Source organism: Oreochromis niloticus, linkage group LG9 (genome assembly GCF_001858045.2).
Source record: "Oreochromis niloticus isolate F11D_XX linkage group LG9, O_niloticus_UMD_NMBU, whole genome shotgun sequence".
Lineage (NCBI taxonomy): Eukaryota > Metazoa > Chordata > Actinopteri > Cichliformes > Cichlidae > Oreochromis > Oreochromis niloticus.
In genome coordinates, this window is record NC_031974.2 from 16,603,383 (window position 1) to 16,618,083 (window position 14,701).

At 38.3% G+C, this 14,701-nt stretch overlaps 1 protein-coding gene across 2 annotated transcripts in view; it reads right to left on the reverse strand.

Moving 5' to 3' along the window:
- dnajb6b (DnaJ heat shock protein family (Hsp40) member B6b) overlaps positions 1-14,468 on the reverse strand; it is a 28,679-nt gene extending 14,211 nt beyond the window's left edge. For both annotated transcript variants that reach the window (XM_003439225.4, XM_013277502.3), the window contains exons 1-3: positions 14,127-14,468; positions 4,166-4,288; positions 2,430-2,539 (exon numbers count right to left, since the gene is read on the reverse strand). In XM_003439225.4, the coding sequence (XP_003439273.2) occupies positions 2,430-2,539; positions 4,166-4,230 (175 nt within the window). In that variant the 5' untranslated portion in view covers positions 4,231-4,288; positions 14,127-14,468. The remainder of the gene's footprint in view (positions 1-2,429; positions 2,540-4,165; positions 4,289-14,126) is intronic.
- Between the last annotated feature and the right edge of the window lie 233 nt (positions 14,469-14,701).

Here is a 14,701-nt window from a genome sequence, read left to right on the forward strand (position 1 = left end):
CAACATGCTGCCAAACCAGCATTTCATCTCCCAGAGACGTAAAGCAAGTGTGTAAGTTCAGCTCTGAATGTTTGTACAGCATTCCCACGTTAAGCTTAACAACCGATATATGGAGCTCTGACGTCTGTGCGTCGTCATTGCTAAGTCTGACCGTACAATGGATACACTCAAGTTTCACTTTGCAAAACGCAGTGTTGCTGACTAAACAGTTTTCCAAAAAAAAAAAAAAAAAAAAAAAAAAAAAAAAAGAAAACACTATGAAAAAAAGTTTTTCTTCATACTTGTGTTAACCCCTTAATGCCTAGTGTATCATATTTGATACATACAGTTTTTTTGCCAGTTTTTAGGACTTCATGTGAATTTTTCCCCCTGAAAAACCGAAATAAATTGCACAATATATTTTTAATCAATTAAAAAAAATAAAAAAAATAAAAAAAACCAGATAAGCAAATATGATACAAATTAAATGTCATACATGGAAATTTAAATGGGATTTAGTCAAAACTAAACTAAACCCACCCTCCCAGTTTACATTACAGTTATCCCATCCTGATAGTGGTGCTATAACTTCTTAAAAATATCCCAGCTACCCCTGCATCTTTTGACCAAGTGTCTGCTATGAAACTGAAAAATGATGCTTACATTTAAATTCAAGGGGCTCGTCACCTGTGGCCAATCTTTACTCATCCATTCAAGAAAACAGGCCAAACAAAGGCTGCTCAATTATGGCAAATATAACACTGGCATTAGTGTGAACGTGATAATAAGAATTAATATTATATTTAATGACTTGGCATTTCCAGAGTGGCAACTCACTCCTTTCCTATGTCTTAAAATGTCAGATTTCTGGGCTCTAGATAAATGGCTGAAAAACAACAAAAACAATCCAACCTTCACTTCTGGAAATGCTAAAGCACATCACTGTTTTTTTATCAGTTTTACCAAAAGATTAAAAAAATTCGATCAATTATGACCAAAAACAGAAAATAATGTAAATAACTTATAGCTGTTTTCGGGTTCAAAATATTGGGAAGAAAACACAGGAGGAATGCAAGTAACCACACTGGTCCAGAAGATGAGTTCAAGCGATGATTTTAATTAAACACACACGCGTGGGAGACACACCCTGCAGAGCATCAAGGGTGGATCTCCCTGACAATGAACAAACCGAAGGTTTTTATAGGGTTGGGTCAATACATCACCCCTTCATGCATTAAGCAACTTATAGCTGTTAATCATAGGTGCACTCGCAATGACAAATCCTCATTTAATTATACTGGCACCTGTAAATAAAGTAAATAATTAAATGAGGATTTGTCATTGCGAGTGCACCTATGATTATTCTACATATATTGCATTTTTGTGTCTTTAAAGGAGTTGTGACTCAAGAAGTCGTCTTTTGAGGGTTACAAGCTTTTGGTTAGCGCTATGATTAGCCAATCTATTGTGAGGATGACATGAGTTATTGAAGGATTGCACACGCTTACAATACATTTGTATTCTGTTCTTTATTATTTTTATCTATGTATACTTTTTATTAAGTTCTAAGTAGTGGTATTAGATTGAAACATTTGTTTAATACATTTTTATACATTTTACATATAAGTTAAGATCATCATACACAGGATGGCCTCAGCCTGGTTGCATAAGCAGAAAGGTCAAATAAGGTGCAAGGCGAGAGGAACACATGCACAGACATACACGCACCCACACACACACACAGATATAGTAGTGAGTTTATTTTTGTAGGTGAAAGTTTAAGCTTGTTTTGCTAGGGTTGCAGTTTTTCTGTGGGTGTACGTGACGGTTTGATGAAAGTACAGGATGTCTAACAGCTAGGTTGGGGCGGTGGTTGCGGGCACTGCACCTGGAGGAAGATGGAAGCTAATGTTCTTTTAAAATGGGTCAAAAAGTTAACTGGAGGTCTGTGGTTTGATTTGATGCATGCAAGTATTGTATCTGCTTAATGCATGAAGGGGTGATGTATTGACCCGACCCTATAAAAACCTTCGGTTTGTTCATTGTCAGGGAGATCCACCTTTGATGTTCTGCAGGGTGTGTCTCCCACGCGTGTGTGTTTCATTAAAATCATCGCTTGAACTCGTCTTCTGGACCAGGGTGGTTACTTGCATTCCTCCTGTGTTTTCTTCCCAATATTTTGAACCCAACAACTGATCTAATTCTGTTATAGCTCTCAATGTGAGGCATAGAATAATTGTGTTTTTTTGGTATTGGTTTCCAAAAATGTATCACGTTGATGGTAACAACAACACTTTTTGAACATGTCTCTACCCTTGTATTTATACAACAGGAGCAGAATGTCACTGTTTCTTAATAGCACAAGCTTCACATCTGAGACAGTAATGGCTTCAATACAGCTCATTTCAAACAGTGCACTTGAGATACACCAGCTTCTTGTTCTGTCTCACCGTCTGAGAGAACTTCATAGGCCTCTGACAGCTCTTTGAATTTTTTCTCTGCCTCATCCTTGTTGTCAGGGTTCTTGTCTGGATGCCATTTCAGTGCCAGTTTTCTGTAACTGAAATACAAACACCATAAAGTCAAAACACACAGAGTCAAGAACGAGTCGTCATGTCTTGATATCAGGGTAGAAATCGTTTAAGTACGCATGTATGACAGAGATAACACCCCCCATCAGAAACACATATTCACATGACTACAGCAGACACAGGCTGCTTGTCCTTCTCCCCACCCAAGCAGAAATAACAAAGACAGCCTGACACTGCATTGACAATCAGCACGGGTCTCGCACAGTGGCTTACGCTGCATCAGCTGTTTGTTTTTAAGCTCAGCAGCAGCACACACACAAAGATGTTCGAACAAGACAAGGGACTGAAAGTCAGCAAGGCTTTACACAATCCAGGGATTCACTCCATTACAGACCTATAGCCAGCAGTCTTTGTTGTAATCTGTGACATTATCTTGCTGACTAAAGCCTGGTCACAGTTCAGTTGGACTCAATGCATGCAGCACTCTTGGTAATTGTGTAACATACCTCTACATCTTTGACACCTTTGTAGCCAGAAGTTCACGGGAAAAATCCACAGCAGAAATTTTCTTTACTTACTAGCATTCTTATTGTATTATACTTGGACTTTTATCCAGTAAGTTCTTATTTAGTTGTGCTTCTTTTGCACTTCTTTAACCTTGCTTAGATTTGTTTTGTCATATTTTATCGAGTGATTTTATTTTATTAAAAGGAATTTTGCTACAAGTTGCCTCTAATGTTTTGGCTGCTGTGACACAGTCATTTCCCAACTTTTGGTCTGAATCAAGTGAACTTTATCTTATTACAAAACACCGAGCTTTGTATTAACATTAGAGCTTCTGACTGTAATTTAATACCCACTAAATTTAATAAACAGACACGACAAATGAGTCTCCAAGCATCACAGCAGCTTTGTGAGGCTGTATTTTAGGCCAAATGCAGACATGCTCATAACCATAACCTTAAACAGTGTTTAGGTTTAGTAAAGTTAGTGTGCCAATAATTTCTAATTAGTACTCAACTTTAAAAAAGACAAATCTATGATCACGATATTGGATAACTTCATGATAATATAATGATCGTTAATGAAAACTGCAGTTTCGCCTGGGTTTTCCCACAAAAAGAGCTTGACTCATCTAGTTTGTACAAACACTGAATTTAGAGTTAAAACAGGACATGTTATCTTTCTGTAACATATTTTTGGCAAATGGATATTCTTGGCCAGGATGATCCATACTGCTCAATAGTTTCCTCCTCTCTCACTTGTTTTTGCCACACTACCCAAAATAACTTAATGGAGCCCCTGGAGCACATGCCTGATTTGAAGCAGGCTTATTTCTGTCCTCAGCATTAACACTGCCTCTCCTCTTCACATGTCCAAACAAACTGCTGTTATTGAGAAACCACCGAGGAAGTATAATTAACTGGAACGAGCCTGATCAGTGGGTGATTGAAGGTGGAAGGTATTTGACAAGAGCAAGGTTACAGGAAGAAGAGTGGAAAATTCTGCAGTGCACTCTCTCCTTTCTCCCTCTCCCTGTGTCAGTTTATACAGCGACAGAGGGATATAATTAACCTATTACGCCCTACAAGTGGCCGACATTTAACGTCAACACCGGCAGAAAACGGAGCACAAAACACTCGAGGGGGACTTACGCTTTCTTGATGTCCTCTTGCGTCGCATTTTTCTGGACTCCTAGTATCTGGTAGTAGTCCACCATGGCTCTGTCTGTGTGTCTGTGGGTGCTGTTTTACTTGAGGGTCTTGTGCGAGTGGCCTCTGTGGAAACAGTAATGTTCTGTTAAGACATGTTACAAGATAAAGTCCAAGACTCTGCAACAGCCATGTGTGACGAGTAGGATACAGCCCTTCCAGTCCAGAGGGGTATGCTTGCAAAGGGGAGGGAGGGGGCTGCTGGCATTAAAAAGGGTGGAAATACCCAACAATATTGCACTGCACTGAAATAGCAATACCGGGGACAGGGAAGTTAAGCTAATCCAAGCCAAGCAAAATTGCATAATAACCGGGGGATCATCCTTCACCCTGAAGCTAAAAGAGAGAAAGTATGAAACATGTTTTTCTTTTGAATTTTGGAGCCAGCTATAGAGACCATGAATCACTTTTTTTTTCTTTTTTTTTAAAAATCATGATCTAGGGTTAGAGTTATGAAAAACAAGACACAACTGGTCTGATTAAAAGTATCAGAAGACATTCAAGTCCTCCAAGTTTAGCACCAAATTTACAATTTTTTTTTGTAGCTTTACAGACTGGAATCAAGAAGGGAGACATGAAACATCTGTGACCTTGATGTTAGTGAAATATTCACTGTAAAAAGTGGTAGACATTGGACTCTGTGTGGATGAAACAAGTCTGCAGAATTAAAAATAAGTCAACAGGGAGAAATAAACGATAAAGGATAAAAGGACTAATAAAGTGGCCATCCATCCTCCAATTTAAAGTTCAACAATTGTTCACTGACGTGCTTCAAACTGAAGGCTACAAAGGTAATGCGCTACATTTTATTGCTCGAGAACTTGTTTATTGCCATTTCCAATGCACAATAAACAAATATTGCGTAACCCGACTTACCACTCTTACAGCTAATAAATAACTTTTCAAGTTTAGCTAGGTCACTTCAGCTAGGGCTGGGCGATACAAGGAAAATCTCATATCATGATATTTTTTGGCTATACATGATATATATCACGATATGTTGAAAAATTGCACTGGTATACTTATTCAAAATGTTCTACTTTGAATGCAAAAAATCTGAATGAATGAAGTTTTACTTTAACCAGTTACATTTTTTAACCATCAGTTGCACACAGAGTTTTTTCACAAATGACAATACTGTGATAGTAAGTCTCTTTCTGTGGTTAACACTAAACCTTAAACAAACAAAAGATCATAGCGACAAAAAAGTACATCAAGTAATAATTCACGAGACAAAACAAAACAAATGAAATTAAAAAGATGCTCTTTTGTGTTTACAGCATATAACATATAAAAACTGTAAAATAAAAAAATGTGATGAACTCAAATTACAAATCAAAAGTCTAGACAGTGACTAATAAAAAAGTCTGACCAAGAACAGTCACAGGTATCAGAGCTGGTTCAGCGTTTTCTTTTCGTGTGTGCTGAAACGCTGCCATGTGTTTAAAACATTCTTAATTTTTCAGTAGATAACTTTACAGCTGGTGGAATAAATTCGTAGTACTGCTACCTTTTGCGGCAATAGTTTTACTGCATGTTATGCAAATTACTGCATTTTTGCTTGACATCCTCCTTGTGAAATCCAAGCGTTGGGATGGGGAGATTAATGATGCCTTTGCACCGTGTGGGTGGGGAAAAAAACCAAAAAAAAAAAAACCTCAGTGAATTACAAGCAGACAGCTTAAGACTGCCATGGCAATTTATACCATTGTACGCAGGAAAACTTGCGATACATCGAGTATATTCGATATATCGCCTACCCCTAGTTTCAGCAACAACCTAAAACCTTACAACCTAAAAATTATTAGCAAAAAATAAAAGCATACTTTTCAGTGAGTTACTTGTGGGTGTGTTTATGAATGCACTGTAAACCCTACCCCCTAAAACAAGATGACACAGGCATCTATGGTTAAATGAAGTGATGTGAAGTAATCGAATACCTTTTCCAAGGCTAACAAATACAGCAAACTAACTTCTACATTCACTGTGTAATACTTCCTCAATCCATGACAACAGCAGGGAACTATTACCAATGGACTCCAGCTCTTTGATTCACAGCAGCTCTTTAATATCATACGTATACATGGTCCCTACTAGAAGCCTGTTCTTTACATGCACCAGTCAAGTTGTGAACAAACAGCTGTGTCTTCATTAATGCCTAGACATAAATGTAGCCACTCAAAGTGTAAATCAAATTGATTTCAAGCCATACCATACAACATATTTTGGAAACCTATGACCAAACAAAAGTTACTTTTTAAGATGCACATATGCAAGAGCAACCACGCGTTTCAAATCAATATTATATTATAAAGCCTCCCTCTTCTCCTACACCCCATTATTCATTTTTCTAACGTGCGAAAAAACACTGACAATGTTGGTACTGAGTTTATAGCTTCTTCTTTTTAAACTATATCTATAAATATAAGCCAACTGTGAGAACAGGTCCTTATTTTGGATCTAGGGTGATGAAGTTACCAAATTTGCCTCTGAAACTCTTATTTTACTTAGTGAGAAACATTTCAGCTTCTCCTGTATGGTTGCATTCAGGTCTTTATTTTATAGGACAAAAAGGCTGTTGCACTACTACCACATATTTACCCTTACTGTGTTTGTAAGGAAAACGGGACAAAACCCTACTTTTAATTGAGGGATGCATTAGTTGTTGTACTGAAAGATACAAAAAACAAACCAGTGAGGACTACTGGAGTCCACTGTGTTCTATTTGTTAGCTATTTATAACCTGTGGCCTTTGCAGATAGATTGTGTTTGTGTCTGTTATGTGGGGGGTTGGGGGTGTTTGGCACAAAGTAGTGCCAACGAGTGTCTCCTGGTGGGGACATGGCACAGGCACTAAACTCTCCTTCATATATCCTAGTAAGGCAGCAATTCCAAATCTCCCTCTGATACTTTATCATACAACCTCCATCTAACCTGACACTAATTTAGTCCGCAATCTAAATATAAAAAGGGATGACCTTCTGAGTTTTGTAAAAAAACAAACCAGTGTCCTGACTCATATCTACTTTTATCTCCCTCACTTGAGCCATAACTGACCCGCTCACCCATCACCAGCGCCCCCGCGGCAGTTGGGATTTAGTGGACACAAGCGACTTCTAGAGATGCACTTTGCAGTACTGCGCAGAGCATTAAGAGTGCATTCATGCCTGCATGTGCCCTGTGCTTGCATTACACAGCTAATGTAAATGAACTTGATTCCTGTTATCCCTCAGAGTAAGCACATGTGGGTCAGTCAATCCCATAATGCATCAATTAAGCAAAGGTGATGGCTGTAAATGCAGACAAACAGCAGACCACCAGGTTTATTTCTATTTTCCTAAAACAAGCTCTTCTAAAAGTGCACTACATAGCAACTTTTTCTAAAAAACATAAAGATATCTGCAGTTTTTATCTTTTTGCTTGCACCGGGAGTATTTAAAAAAAAAAAAAAAAAAAAAAAAAAAAAAAAGGAGACATGCTGTGCAGTCTTCCAAGACTACTGAACTGACTTGACATAACATCAGGAAATTGACTGTAGGAACATTTAGCAACTAAAGACCACTTTCAGAGACATTTCCAGTGATTATTGATTGACCAATTGTCACTTGCCACAATTGATCATTTGCAGTTTTCAGCTTCTCAAACACACCAACAGCTTTTTACTTTTGTTTGTTTTATGGTGGCTTCTTAACATAATCAACATCTATTCAAAAACTGTTTTCGTCTTTCCTTGATAGGATGATATGAAAAGTCGGTTGGGCAGAAAGTGTTTCTTGTGCTAAAAGAAGTTTTTGTGAAGAGGACAGGGAATTCGCAATGTAATTAAATATAATGGACAGAATCTCACAACTGATGAATCCCATGGCACATACAAGAATCTAACCTTCTCCATGTACGCTGCAATAATTTGGTTCCTGCACCATTTAAAAATATTAGGTTTGATTTTTGAAGTCCTTAAAATATGAATTACAATTTACTAATGTTGAAATCATAGACAAGGCATAATAATTTGTTCATCCAACTGGTAAGAATCCCTACAGCAGACAGTAATTGATGCCACAAAGTGAATGTCTTTGGAATTTTGACCACTGGTCCAACAACGTTAACATTATTTGGGGTGTATAACAGGTTGCTGACAGCTTGGCGGCTCCCCGGACTTTAAATGAGTCACGGCACTGGCAAATTTTCCATTTTCATTTCTTATCAAAACCACAAGGCAAGGCTCTGAAACCCACCACCTACCCCGTGAAACATGTACTGACAAGGGTCGGGAGTCTAATTTTTGGACAAAGGGTGACAGAAATAAGCAATCAATAATGACCTGACCTCTCGGTGCACCTCTCTTATGTAAGATCAACCCAACAGGAATCAACACAACACTTTGGAGGAAACACATGCCGGCAAGCTGAGCAGCAAGAGATTACAGCAACATCGGTTTAAGTTTTCTCAGCTGTGCCGTACTGGTGTGCCAACTGAGATCGCCCTTGAAGGAGCAATATTATGTAACTGTCGATGAATGAGACTCTTTACTAGCATTCATCATTGTTTGCATTTATACTTTACGATTCTGCCATTACGAGCGAAAGTGAGCTGGTTCTGTTGGGCTTAAGAAATACTGACCAGAGAGAAGAGGACAGGTTGAGCCTATAAAAGGAGCATTAGCGCTTCGCATTGGCAGAATCATAGATAACACATTAGCCAATTCTGCTTTATTTCACAGAGACATTATCCTTATGTAAAGTAAACACAGTCTGGCACATTATTTTTTGTGTCTCTTTTAAAAGCTGCTTTTACCCTTTACCAGTGGTTGAAAAAAGTAAACAAATTAAATTTCATTGTATCTTTATAAAATGACAAATGAAGTATCTTAATCTCAATTTATAAGTGGACCAACTACAGTTGCTGCACTCTGCATCCCTGTAATACTCAATGCACAACAGTCCACTTTCTGTTTCCCCAAATGGTGTGCTTTGAGACATGTCCAGGTGTGCTGCTGTGGGACTTTGTGGTACATTATTATTATTACATTATACAGCTACACAAGTGTTAGAAATCCCCAGCTTATTCTCTGTGTCAGTACTCTGCATGCACTCCTTTCCCCAGGAAAATAAAATCCTTAAAAGGAAGGAAACCCCTGTTTGTTCATAGAGTTACTGGGTTGTGGGAACAATGACATTACAACTTATTAGAGGTCCTTATCAACTGTGAGAAAGTCAGTAAGGAAGAAAAATGATCATTTTATTGTGTGACGCAATCATTTCAGTGCCATCCATCCATCCATACATACATACATACATACATATCAATCAATTTGGCCCTTGAAGTTACTGTTTTGGGGGTTTTTTTCCCCACAAGTAAGACGACCTATTCTTTCGTAATTTAAAATTTCTAATTGCAAGTAAGCGCAGGTTTGATGAGATTAGGGTAGATAATGTGAAGCAGCAGGAGGAGAAGAAAAAGTAGTATTAGCAGAAGTTGCTTTCCAAACCTAAAAGAAGAGTGGATGACAAACAGGGAAAAATTCAAGATAGATGGACATTGCAGTATTTTTTTGCTGAATTTGGTGGAACTGTGATCTGCCTTATATGTAAGGAGAAACTACCCCCCCCCCATTTGAACACTGGAGTGGTCTTCCAAAGCAGTGATTACAAAGTAGCAGGAGTAAAACAAGCAACACTATTTTATTTGGACTGTCAGATTTTTTGTGCCATTTGAGACATTATCATTTATTGAATGTGGTCTATTCTTGGTCATAGTGTATGACTGATCTATAATCATTCGGGTAAATTCCATTACACAGCATAAATCATCGCCTGACTCCAGGTTTCAAGAGCATGTTTCTACAAGTTTTCACTCACATTCAAACACATTAGACAGAAGAGTTACACTTCATGTGAAAACACTTTATATGCAGTACTTTAAGAGCACTCAAGGTGCACATGTTATGACTTAAAAATGTTTTACTGTTTTATATTGTTTTTGTCATAGTCATTTACAGATATTGATAAATTTAAAAGTAAATATTGGGTGACTAAGACTAGCTGTTACTGAGGTTTGTATTGAAGCCTGTGGAGATGGAGATGCTCAGTAGTCATCAGCCATATCTAAACTGTTCAATTTAGTTCTATTGAGCCTACTGAAGGTTAGATGTTCACTCTGACTGAATAATTTGCGATAAAATGTACAAATATCCTTTTTAAAAAGTGTGTATGATCAGAATCACTTTCATTAGAAAGAGAAAACCCAGTTTAAGACCACAATTTTTGAGCATTTCTAGCTCAAAAATGATGACCATCACTGATGGTCATCCACTTATGTGGAAGAAACAGCATATTTATTATACGCTTCAGTCTAGTATCAGCAGCTGCTGAGGGTACAGAAAGTCTCGTAAATGTTTTAACGACTTCTGTTTCCACCCCCCAAAATTGTTTCACCACAGAGCAGCCCAAGGGTTTATCTGCTGATCGAAATCTCAGATTAGACTTCAGCGTTTTGGTTTGCATCTGTGGAAGTTGGGTTATAAAATCCCTTGTGTTTTTAGGGCAACTATGTAATCGGAAAAAGGCATCTGAAGTATTTCTGTCAGCGTCCAAGAGCACTCAAACACCACTAAAAATGTGATATTAACAAGACAAGAGCACTGGATAAAACAGGCTCTAGGCAGCTGAGTCCAGGACATAACACAAATTACATCTTACAGAACAGAGAATCAGATGACAGCTAAACACAACACAACAGCTAGCCTGTTTCTTACCTGAAACTATTCATGGCAATGACAAAAGCATTTGTGCTTTAAGCAGTACAGGAGCGTTTTTCTCCTCACTCACTATCAGTGGAAACATGTTTACCACAGAAGACCTCATTTACAGTAAACAGTGAGTGTCGTCTTGCTGGACAGAGAAACCCAAATTTCAGCAAATGGGATACTTTTGCTGATCCAGCCTTTTTTTTTGTTTGTTTTGTTTTTTTAAACCCATCAGCTCATTTAAAATAAAAAAGACCAAACACCTCGACATCTGCTGTACCTCTTGGTCCTATGTGGCACTTTGCAGACCATTTTCTATATATTATAGCTGCATGATCTTGATCAGAGGCCAGTGGCAAAAAAAGAAATAAATGTGGAACAACCGGTAGTGCTGGCTACTCCCACTGCTGGGTTTATGCTATTGTTGGTATTTAACTTTTCCTCTTCCACAGAACTCATAACAGACACAAGACTTTGAAGTGAAGTGAAACCAGGTGTTAAAGACAATGACAACGGTCCACCTATAGCCTTTGTTTGCTGCTTAAACATTCTTTTCATCCCATCTCCTCATCACAATGACCATCGCTCATGCTCTTTGCTATTCAAGCAAACTTTTCCAGTAATCAGCACTCTACTTGTGGACTGCCAAGCATTTCAAAGAACTGTATGTCTTCATGTCTGTGTAGCTGGCATACACAAAATCCTTCACTCTTCACCTATGTAACCTGAAACAAACACAGCAACAGGAATTCTGCTTTAGGAGGATACGACCAATGTTCATTTCATATTTAACAAAGGCTCAATAGTGTTATTTAACATAGCTTGACAGCTTAATGTCATTGTAATGGTTCTATAGTTACTCAGACATTCAATTTGCTGGAATCAGTCAGCCACAAAAATCAAAGTCAAAGGTGGCGAGCTACATGCTGTAAAGCATACTGAAAGGAGTGGTATAGAGACTTACTGTATGTCAGCAAATAAAACACAAAGCAATAAAAATGTTTGCTCTGATAAGATAAAATAAGGGACTTCAAAACGAAACTGCAAGCCATCAAATTGTCAAACTCAGAACAATACAGAACGACAAACCAACAGTCACTCAACGAAAACCTCATAAGAGGCTTGGTTCATCAGAAGACGGTCAACAAGTAATACGGCCTGATGTGGCAATACAGCAACAAAAATGAAGCCGCCACCTGTTTGAACTGGACTTATTATACTAATTTGGTCTACTAGTTAACCAAAGGAGGAAGCAGATCCTCACTTAGAGATGACTGAAAATGAAACTCTGAATTCCTGTAAAACATCTTAATGACTGATCCCTGGCCTGATCCCCCCCTTATAGAGGAGATCAGGCCTTTCCTGTAGCTTCCCCTAAAGTCAGGTACAGATTACCCCTTCAAATTAGGAGTTTTCCAACACTCGACATCTTCAAAACCCATCTAAAAACTCATTTTTATACCTTTTAAACCAGACTGAGTACTGGCATTTGTTTTGCATCCATCCGTTTTTCTGTAATGTGTTGTTTTTTTTAAATTGTTTTTTGTTTTGTTTTTTTTAAAAACACCAGGTATTTGTGTCTCCTCCTGGGATCAAATAAGACAACTTTCTTTTGTTAGGTGAATCTGAATAACTTTGGAACCACCAAGAAATGAAATAAAAATCAATCCGCACCAGCCAAATTTCACAATAAGTGTATCACTGGTTATATTGATACGCACCTCCTTAAGCAGGAGCATCAATATAAGTTCATGGGTCCACATGTAGCCCAGAGATATGTGGTAAGTCACTAACAGCTTTTTCAAAATACTGAAATAACACAGCATTTAACTGGGAAAACTGGAGCAGTTAATGACTTCGCTACATCTTCCACACAAAACCATCCAGTGGGCCAAACTAGACCCTTTGGGGAGGACTGACTCTTCTGTCCTCAAGTCACATGGCTCCTTTTAAAATAATTAATTATTTAATATTAGGCCCTTACCAAAATAAGACCAAACCTGGCTTTGATAGACCCTCATATGGCAGCAGTTAGTGGTTATTTTAGTAACTGCTTAATGAGAACTTGTTTTCAGATGTAGTGTGCTGACAATCCAAATATCACTTTATAACTCTTCATCAACTTCATAAAAAAAACTGTTTTATTTGAAAAAAGATGTTGGCCTGGTGTTCTTTCAAGAGTGGAAAAACCGGTCACCAGACGACATTAAAACTTTACTGACGCTAATCAGCCAGCTGATTCCGAACTTAGTCAGTGGCCACATCCTGTCCCCCCCTGTGTTCTGTAACCAATAGCAACCAAAAACGTGCTAAACAAACTATAGTCAATTTTTTTTCCTCTCTCGTCCCACTGAAAACGTGTTTATTTTCTCTCCAGAACACTTTCTGGAAAATAACTAATGTCAACAGGCCAATCTGAGATATCCCAGCTGGAACCCTAACTTGTGAACCTCTCCCTCCGCATCGGTTTAACAGAAACTTCTAGAAAAGTCTTAAAGCGGAAAGGGAATAGTTTTAGCCGTCTAAATTTCCAAAACAAATCCACTAATATAAAGATATGCATATATATTATATATATATTTTTAAAGACAGCAATGATATTACACAAAAACAGAAATCTCTCTATGGTAGTCTTAACTTTAATATCCGACTGTAGACGATACGGGCTAACGTTAGCGTTAGACTGGCATTTATAGCATCACTGGTACCAAATACAAGTTTATCATGCTGTCATACACCCCTGAATTTACTAAATAGTTTGTATAGACGGACTGGGTTTTTTGTTTTGTTTTGTTTTTTAATTATTTATTTGTTTTAGCCTGAGCTAACTCAAAATTTACGGCAGCGGGCAGGCAAAAAGACAAGAGGCAAGAGATCCACTCGTTATTCTTACACGCTAGCTTTACTATGGGGTAGTATCCTGAAAAACAGCCTCTCGGACACAAACGAAAACTACATTTCTGTATTAAAATAATCTTAATATATCCTAAATGATTCCAACATTAGCAGGGGACATACTGGGTGACTCCACCACAGCATCCCCACATGTACTAGATGTACTCGATGCGGCAACACACGACAAACGCTTTTCGCCACTCTTTCTTTCTTTCAGCAAACTGAAGCCAAGCGGCCCTCTCCCCTAATTCATCTCGAGCCTACCTGAAAGAAGGAAATGTCCGCCCAAATAGCCACCAGATTGTTGCTGTTCCTCCTGTTTTCCTTGCCTGAGTACGGAAACTGTAACTGCAGCAGCAGCTGGTAGTGGCTTTCTTGGTAGCTGGTTGAGTGGCCGCTGATTTGGCCTAGCCCACTATGCTGCTGCTTTCAAGGACCCTCGGAAAAAAGAAAACTAACATTGTTTTACTGCGGATAAAGGTCAGTTTAAAGTTAGTAATGGTGCAATATTTACAGACAAGACATATCCTGACAGCCTGTTTTTACTCTCACTTATAAGAGGTTAACGTGAAAAAAGCTGGAAAAAGTGGTTACCCCATAACGTCAAGGCCGTGCAGGGGCGTGTCCAGGTGGGTGTCATGGGGTGGCACCAGCACAGGTTGCAATATGCCCCCACCCCTTTTGTTTTAGGGAATTAATTATATTTGCTGGTATAACATTTCTACTTTTGCTGGCCTGTTCCTAAGTCTTGATAGTTTAAGTCAAAGTAAAACACTTTCAGGTTGTTGTACAGTGTAGCTTTTCACATACTGTCTGTTTGAGGAAGAGGTCTCTAACCT